General features: G+C 39.0%; 2 protein-coding genes across 2 annotated transcripts; both read right to left on the bottom strand.

Annotated features, from left to right (window-relative positions):
- LOC103320774 (Transmembrane amino acid transporter family protein) lies at positions 1-3,236 on the bottom strand. Its single transcript, XM_008222496.2, has 5 exons — positions 2,725-3,236; positions 1,755-1,888; positions 1,093-1,520; positions 824-955; positions 1-692 (listed from the first exon to the last, which is right to left on the bottom strand). Exons 1-5 carry the CDS (start codon positions 3,108-3,110, stop codon positions 204-206), a joined length of 1,569 nt encoding a protein of 522 aa, XP_008220718.1. The 5' UTR covers positions 3,111-3,236; the 3' UTR covers positions 1-203.
- Positions 3,237-4,480: 1,244 nt separating this feature from the next.
- LOC103320921 (ent-kaurene oxidase, chloroplastic-like) lies at positions 4,481-6,969 on the bottom strand. The gene is made up of 8 exons (XM_008222662.2): positions 6,778-6,969; positions 6,445-6,605; positions 6,212-6,373; positions 5,963-6,103; positions 5,614-5,877; positions 5,377-5,538; positions 5,109-5,303; positions 4,481-4,971 (listed from the first exon to the last, which is right to left on the bottom strand). Exons 1-8 carry the CDS (start codon positions 6,941-6,943, stop codon positions 4,633-4,635), a joined length of 1,590 nt encoding a protein of 529 aa, XP_008220884.2. The 5' UTR covers positions 6,944-6,969; the 3' UTR covers positions 4,481-4,632.
- Between the last annotated feature and the right edge of the window lie 1,794 nt (positions 6,970-8,763).

The raw sequence follows: 8,763 nt of genomic DNA, 5'->3' as shown, positions 1-8,763 counted from the left end.
TCAGGTGGAAGGGCTATGTAAGTATATAAAAGTATCTGTTACAGAACCAGAACAAACTTACCAACCATTACACCATTTAACTATGTGCCACAAAAGAACACGAATATGTACCCACAAGACGTATTTAACTTGCAGCAAAGCAACAATGTTTATAACATTCTTAACAAATTTTGAAGAATTATGAAGCAGGGGCCATTGAAACATCAATTAGGCGGCTTGAAGAACTTCAATTTAAGTCCACTGTTGACCATGCTCCAGACGCCTCCAATAGAAAAGGCCAAACTAAACGCAATCCCCAGCCAACCCAAGATCCAATGAAAATACCAGTTAAAGCTGTACTTTGTAGGCTTCTTAATGAGAACCCACATGAAGCAAGGATAGGCAAATGTGACTGGAAGTGTGAGTCCTCCTAGTAGCCCGGCAAGACTGGAGAGGAAGGGGAGTGCCACTCCTATGAAGAAGTTGATGAATCCATAGAAAACTCGGAAACCAGACCGGACCCAAATTGAGCAGGGACGGTTGGTACGACTAGTGTAACCAGCTTCAAAACTGTCAAATACAGGCATTGAGTATATCTGGAAACTGCTCAAACAATTAAACACAACTAGGAGGAAACACATTGCAAGAAGTCCTCTAGGGATGTCATGACTGTGGAATCCGTACAAGGCATTGAGAATCCCTCCAGAAGGCATCTGTAGAAAAACAGAACATACGGAACAATCAACAAGACTGAAAAATGCAACAACTTATGAAACTTGATGAAATGGCTGAAATCAAGTCATCCATGATACCAATATGCTCCTTACAAGGTTGGTAAACTTACAAGGTTTCCATAAGCCCAAAAGCCTCCAATTGCAACAGGGAACAAACACATTGCAATGAAGAAATAGGCAACCTTGGCTCCTTTCCACATGGGCACATGAGCTGGGTGTTTAAAGGTTGATGGCATTGTTGCCTAATTCGGGTAAATGAAATTCTGTTAGATAAGAATTAAAAGTGCAAATTCCCAACTTAAGTAATTATATATGTTTTTTTTTTTTTTTTTAACAAAGAGAATATAATTTCATTACTCTGGACTCACAGAGAGAATACCTGAATCTCCAGAACTAAATTGTGTCCCCTGAAAGCAAAGGCTACAATACCAAGAGCGTTCAGGACTGCAAAGACAGAAGCCGAAGAGGATGGCAATGTAATTGGCTCATAAGAAATTGTGGGTGGCCTTGGCTGGCTTACAGAGAGGACCCAAACCATAGTGGAGTAAGTTATGGCTGTCACGGCTCCAACGAGTGAAAGTCCTGCAATTGAATTGAGGTTTGGGAGCTGAGATAGAACGATACATAGTGAAGTGAACACTAGATACCACTCTACTGTTGTTAGGGGATTTGATGAACATAAGGGACCACAAACTATCTGAAAAAATAGTTTCATGGTCTCCCCTCCTATTAGAATTAAAGCTGTTGCAGTTCCTGCCGATAGATAGACAGTTGGGAAGAGAGCAAGCCAAACACCCAATCTTTCCCCTGCAAAAGAAGAAAAAAAATATCTGCCATTAATTTACTTATTCACATACCTTACTATCCACTACAAAACTAAATATCGAAGCTAAACAAGATCAAGCTAAAGGCCTCATCACTAAGCTGTTGTTAATACTTATATCAACTGCATCAGTGTAACTGTGACACCTACTGCATATTATGAAATATTTGAGAACACAAATAACCATGTGGTGGTTTGTAAATCGTGAAGTCTCTTACCAAATGCAGCTTGTGCAAGCTCCACATATCTGTTGTACCTCTTTCCTGGTACCGCTTCATGCAGCTGAACAAGAATCCACAATGTGTAAAGTTGCCAGAAGTAGGCTATTGTTAAGGAAAGTGTTCCCCAACTCCTGTGGACATAGTCAAACAAACGAACCAGGTCAATTCATTTCAAGTACTCCAAACCTTTCAGATAATGGTATTCTTCAATTGTTATTAGCAGCTTGGTAAATTTTATCTTAATGTAAAGTGTCAAGCACTTTAAAAGTTTAAATCTTCAAATCTTTGAAAATTATAATGCAAAAATAATATAAAATGAAAAAGTTAAAGGCAAGCCGAGTACTATCGCAGTGAAGAGAATAAACAAGTGATGCTATAAGCAAAGTATAAAGGTTCCTCTGTCTAAATTCCTTCAAAAAGAAATAACAAAATCATGAGTGACCCCAGTAAGATGAGATGGGGCTGGCATGTGTATATTTCCAGGATCTTTGAAGCTATGGAAAAGCAAAAGATAAAGGGACGAAGTGACATCCCTCAAGGATGTTCTTTTACTTCGTCAAATTGAAACCCATAATGATAATCTTCAATAAATGAAGTGACTTTACCCAAGTAGACCCACAAAGCCATGAACTTTAGTCAAATTCCTCTCAGTAGCATGTGAGAGAGGGATAGATTTTTTTGGTCAAGAGAGAGGGATAGATAGAGAGATCAAAACGTGAAAGAAATCAATTTGGAGAGCGACCCATCAGGGCCACCACTGATATTAATTAGCAAATTAGCTGCAGCATTAAGCAGAAAACGCCAAGAAACATAATTCTAAAGCTGGATAATTGTCTATAATATTATTATGAAAAAAGAGAACTTGAATGAGATTTAACTCAAAAAGGAAGAATTTTTATGAAGCTTGAGCTAACAAGGTGAAATGGGTAATAAAAATCAGTACTTGTGAGGTTGTGAAATTAATTACCAGCCAAGAAAAGAGAAGGCAACGGGAAGGACCAAGGCCTGGAAGCCAACGCCGGCGTTGAGGTTATGAAACGCCGCGTAGTGAGCATTGCCGTTGCGGGACTCGGTGATGGGAAGCCAAGCGTCCTGTGGGTTGAGCTTGGTGAGGTGGCCCACCTCCTCCAAGTAGCTCTTCATGTTGACGAGGACCCTCTTCATCGGCGTCCCGATGGGGCTCAGGAACCTCGGTGATATGAACGAAGTCGGCGTCCACGCCGACGAAGACTTCGCCTCCTTGGACGGCGGCCGAGGCGACCTCTGCCCAGATGGAGTCTGTATCTCCGGCGTCGACACACCACGCGGCGTCGCCGGAATGGATATCAGCTCCGTTTCCGGCCTCTCGTCCATTGTGTAATGTCTTGGAAGTGTTTGTGTGAGTTGTGGTGTGAGTTTTGCTTTATAATAGAGGCAAGAGGTACGAGAAGCTCTCTGTTTCTCTCTGTGTGTTTCTGTGTGTTTATAATGGCACTTTTTTTGTTATCTTTTTCTTTTTGCTTTCAGTGTGTGTCGGAGGTGTCAGTAACTACAGGGATCGTGGGGCCTTTGAGTGAGTGAGAGTTTGACAAGAGAAGTGACTGAGAGGAAGGAGCTTCAAAGTTTTGCATTTGCGCTGCTATAATTCTACAGGCAGGTGCTGGTGGACCACCACACTGACTGCAATGCATATGTATGGGCGGTAGTGATGAGGATCCAAATGTCAAGCCTTTTTAACATTGAAACAACTCGCAGTGAAACTTGAGACCTCCTCAAGTTGACCGCATGCTTCAATATTTTACTTGGCTCTGATGGAGGGCTGTGATGAGGAAGGCGTTTGGTCAAAGAGTCAAACAATCGTCCGGTGGTGGATCAATGATCATTATTTAGTAGGGCCAGGCCTCCGGAATTTTCGGTTGTTTGAGGGTTGGATTGGGCAGGGCGGGGCAGGGATCGCTCTAGCACGCAAGGAGTAGATGGGACCAGATGATCATTTGTTCTGGGTTGGCGTGTGAATATAGGATTTAACTTGAGTTTTTTTTCTTCTTCCTTTTACTCGTTCGCAATCACAACTTACAAGTTACAAGTCGGAAGCAAGCAAGCATATGCAAACTCCTTTTTCCAATAGTGTACAAGATTTTGGGACATTCTGCCTCTTTTTATAAATGAAAACAGGGAAACATGTGTTCCAAGTGATTAAAGTAGCTATTCGAAGTCTAGCGTTCGAATTCTCCTGCTCACAGTCACTGTATCACTTATCAAGAAAAGTTACTGAGAGTTGTAGATGCCTAGGGTTTTGCAGTGCGCGTGACGTTGGGGTTAACAAGAACCTGGAAATGGTCCCTACAGTCCATCGACTTCTGAAAGACACTGGCCAGTGGCGGTAACTTTGAAAAAGGCAGTAAAACTGATGCAAATACACAGGGAAATGCCAGATTTACCCGACACAACCCACGTTATTCCATCTCGCGTTCGCTGCCAGTGCGATACCTGCCATTATTTTCAACTCTTTTTTTGGGGGATTAAAATTAATATTTTATTTCAAGCTTGGACTCAAGTCAAAGTATTGATTTGCATACTGTCACGCATTGGAAATAAACTTATTGTAGAAAGGCATGCAATGCAAACTGCTCAACTATAGTAGCAGTAGCATGCGTATTAATTATCTATCTCTTATCATATTCAGATCCAATTATTCGTCTTCTGCAATGATTTTTGTTTCCTATGATTATGAAGCCAAGTCAAGCCAAGAGTCAAGACAGAGAAATTGTTATATATGAACGACAAAGTTGCCTTCTTCTTCTTTCTTTTTAATAATTCAGCCGAAAGCATAACATGGGTTGGTTAAGCCGTCAACTTTTCCTTTTGGCTCTTTTTTTATTACTTAAATTCGACACTAACTAACTAGTGAATAGTGATTTCTGGGTTTGAGGATTGCATGCAATGGATGGAGCTTGTGAGTGGTGAAGGTAGCAGTATCATCATTTTCTTCCTCTCCACCTCTCGGCAGCCTCCACTCAAACTCCTGCACCAACCTGCCAATGCTGGTGCATACTATTAGCATTGCCTGAAGAGAACCAGCGCAGGCCCTCTTTCCAGCTCCAAACGCCAAGGTCTTGTAGAAATCCGTTGGATCACATTTCTCCTTGTCCAAAAGGAATCTCTCTGGCTTCCATTCTTCAGGGCTCTCCCATTCGTTCTTGTCCCTGTTACACCCGTATATATTCAAAGCAATCTGCACCAATATAGATTAATTAATACTCATATATATATATATATTTTAATTATTTTAAATAAATAAATAAAAAGGTGAAAGAAAAACATGCAAGAAAATGTCATGGAGTTAATATATTTTCGTGTTTCATCAATTACCTCTGTTCCAGCTGGAATATAGTAACCTCCTAACTGAGTATCTTCATGTGCATATCTTAAAAGTGCTACCGAAGCTGGACTGTGCTTCCTTAAACTTTCATGGAAAACAGCATTAAGGTATGGCAGCTGGGACAAATGTTCCTCAGTGATCTTATCGGATCCACAAACGTTTTTGATTTCCTCATACAGAAGACCCTGTCACATATATATCATGACTATCAGTTAATTAGTAATTAATCTCAAATGAAATCAAACTAATAATGGGTACCTGTCGATTTTGATCTTTAGCAAGTTCATACATAGCCCATTCTGTGGTTACCAATGTAGTATCCGCCGCCTCAATAATTGCCTCCCAAACAAAAATAGTAATTTGCTCCGTTGTAAGAGTTTTTGCTTCACAAAGCAAGTAATCCAGGAAACTGTTTACTTCCTGTTTCACAGAATCATAGTTAATTTCCTCCAAGTTAAATTAAAGAATGTGGAATTAATCTAAGCATGCATGCACCTCTCCTGAAGCAATTCGGTTGGTCTGCTCCTTGATCAGGGAATTCATCACTGCTTTCCTGCGAAAATAGATGCCCTGGATCTTCATTTCCAAGCTCTTGTTGTTGGGAACCCATCTTCTCAAGTATGGAAACAAGTCTCTCCAATCAACCTCAAGTACACCATCCAGTACATCAGACACTAGAATCTTGAAAATCTCATCTCTTGACAATGTAGTTCCAAGCTCCTCCACATAAACTGAGTCTTCTATGTTCCGTCCTAAGGCCTAACCATTTAGCCCAAATTAAGTTAATTATAGTTTATGGGCGTAAACCAATATGAATAACTCACTCACTCACTCACTCACTCACTTGCTTCAACGACAATCCAAAGAGTTCATACTCGAACATTTTCTTGAAATTTAGAGCTTCTTGAGGAGACTTGTTTACATGAGCATGTAATTGGCTTGCAACATTTTCTCTCAGGGTATCTCTGTGGCTTCGGTGTCGTTTCTGAATATATATATATATATATATATATATATATCAAATGGAGTTATAATAATATGAACAAATTAATTAAGTTAAGTGAGAGAAGAAACAAAGAAATAATATGTAAACCTGTGCATTGGTTCCAAGAATATTTGTGACCATGTGACGTCTTCCCATCTTGTGAAAATCGTTGTAATCAGAGGCTGCAACCAAGGCGTTGTCGAAAGTTAGGATCTTTAGTGCCGTCGATAGCTTTCTCGATGAAATGGACGAATGTCTGGTCACCAAGGCCTGAACACAATCAACCAATATTAACATAGTAACATACACAAATATATTATGAGAGATGAGATAAATGAAACCTCTTTGGCGACATCGGTGGAATTGAGAACGACCAAAGTGAAAGCACCAGTCCTGATAGAATAGATTGGGCCATACGTCTCGGCCCACTTTGTAAAAGTCTTGTAGGGCTTCCTCTCTGTCAGTTGCAGCAAATTCCCTATCAATGGCAGCCCAGGAACCACTGCACACATCATTCATAAATCTCCAAAAACACTCGACTCAACAAAAGAAAGTGGCAATATCTTAGTAGGATCCCAATATATCATTTTTATTTAACGGTTTTTTAGGGCAAATTCTATCCATGATTATCAGAATATAATCTTCAACGAAAGCAAAGAATTAGTAGCAGATACCTGGCACAGGAGGGAGTTTGGCATATCCTTTCTTCTGGGCAAAGATGAGTCCCTTGATGAAATATAGGAAGAGCAAAGAAAGAGTACCCAAGGCAACAGGAATGGCAAAGGGGACTAATGCTTCAAACTCATCAAGGATATTATTAACTTCAATGGTACTGCCCATTCTTGATTTTGCGAACAAGATAAATGGTGTTGTAGGACAATTTGAAACTTACAATCACACAACACATTATATATACACTGACCGCGTACAATAAATGTAGCATCAAATTATATACAAAAATATTTTAACTTAAAATATACAAAAATATCAAATCAAATCATATAATTTACTTAAAATATAGTTTTAACTTAAATGGTCCCTAAACTTATACACGATTTCTATTTTGATTCATTAACTAAATTATTCGTTCAAATGATCCACATACGATTTGTATTTTGGTCCCTTCTTGTACCCCCACGTGCCATTCTCATGACTAAAACTCACAGAAAATGTAACGGTGAGACTAATTCACCGAATAATAAAGAATATGTAGACAATTTGAATGAATAATTTAGTTAAAATACTAAAATGCAAATACGATATAAATTTAAGAATCATTTGAATTAAAAATACCCCTTAAAACTATTATAATGGACCCTACATTTTTAAAAAAATATATATTAAAAGACGAAATAATATTTTTTATTTCTTGGTCGTCGCATTTTAAGAAGAAATTCGTCGTCTTTCTTTGCCATGTGAAGTAATATTCGTCTTGTTTGCTCTATGGTTTATTGACAAAACACATGCAGAGAGCGATTCCCTTTTGGCGTTGGAAAGATGCATTGGGTAGGGCAGTCTCTATTACGGACAACAGAGGCATTTACTATGGAGAAAGAAATGCTTTTATCAGAGTCCAATTTGGTGTGCTTCCATTCCTTGGGGCTTTCCCATTGATTTTTGTCCATGTTGCACTTGCAGCGGTATATCTACCATTAAGACAAACCTGCAATTAAATTAGATTAAAAACAATATTTAATTCCTTAATTACCTCAGTTCCCGCAGGAATATAGTGGGAACATGTGCATATCCTATTGGAGCTGGACTGTCTGTACCTCCTTAAAAGTTTCATGGAACACAGCCTGGCAGCCGGGACAATAAGCTGGGACAAGTCTCAGCGTTAATGGGTTGCTTTTGGTCAAAAAGAGCTTTCTTAATGGTCTTAATGTGTAGGCCCAAACTACATTTGGGCTATGTGGCATTGAGATTTTGTTGTCTGGGTTACTTAGTATATTAATTAATCGAAATCAAGCTGACCCACTAAAGGAGCCCTTAATCCCTAGACTTTCTAATTCAGCCTACATTTTTCGCTGGCCCAGTATATGAACATTCATGAATACGTATGTGGGTTAAGCCAGTAGGACAAGGCAATATGCCATTCATTTGCACAAATTAGAGTTAGGGGTGGATATGAGTTTGGTTGAGTCGATTTTCGTTCCAAGTCGTAACCCACCCTGATATGTAGCGATTTATAATTTCTTGAATCCAAAACCCAATCATTATTAGACCAACCCAATCCAACCCTTTTGTGATTGGATTGGGCAGTTCAATCAGGTTAAATCAAAATTAAACACGCTATTAAGTTTTGGTTTTAACCCGTAACCTAACTTGTATATAGCAATTTATGATTGTTTGAACTTAAGACCCGTTGATTATTAAGCCAACCCAACCCTCTAATGAGCGGATTTGATAGTTCATTTGGGTTGACCTGAATTTTTTTTATTTTTAATACAAATTGGCCCGAAAATGATGCCCATCCCTAATTAGAGTAATTTAGAATAATCACCTTGCCAAAAACCAAAAAAAAAAAAAAAAGCACATCCCTATATTACGTGGTAGGTATTGACTCATATCAAGGGCACCAACATTGGATAATATATGGATAAACCAATAATAAAATTTGTTTTTGCATTCTACATACTTCATAGAATTCAACCGAAATT

The sequence above is a fragment of the Prunus mume genome, linkage group LG2 (assembly GCF_029339155.1).
Source record: "Prunus mume cultivar Tortuosa linkage group LG2, ASM2933915v1, whole genome shotgun sequence".
Lineage (NCBI taxonomy): Eukaryota > Viridiplantae > Streptophyta > Magnoliopsida > Rosales > Rosaceae > Prunus > Prunus mume.
Note: the sequence above shows the minus strand (reverse complement) of the source record. Positions and strands in the feature narration are given on the sequence as shown.

What these genes read in the sequence shown, in the direction of transcription:
- LOC103320921 (XM_008222662.2), bottom strand. Translation starts at nt 6,943, where the DNA reads ATGGGCAGTACCATTGAAGTTAATAATATCCTTGATGAGTTTGAAGCA. An exon ending in TTGGATTGTCGTTGAAGCAA is followed by an intron (nt 5,878 to 5,962) that starts GTGAGTGAGTGA and finishes CTAAATGGTTAG; the next exon opens with GCCTTAGGACGGAACATAGA. An exon ending in CTAAAGATCAAAATCGACAG is followed by an intron (nt 5,304 to 5,376) that starts GTACCCATTATT and finishes TATATGTGACAG; the next exon opens with GGTCTTCTGTATGAGGAAAT.
- LOC103320774 (XM_008222496.2), bottom strand. Translation starts at nt 3,110, where the DNA reads ATGGACGAGAGGCCGGAAACGGAGCTGATATCCATTCCGGCGACGCCG. An exon ending in GCTTGCACAAGCTGCATTTG is followed by an intron (nt 1,521 to 1,754) that starts GTAAGAGACTTC and finishes CTTCTTTTGCAG; the next exon opens with GGGAAAGATTGGGTGTTTGG. An exon ending in TTTGGGCTTATGGAAACCTT is followed by an intron (nt 693 to 823) that starts GTAAGTTTACCA and finishes GTTTTTCTACAG; the next exon opens with ATGCCTTCTGGAGGGATTCT.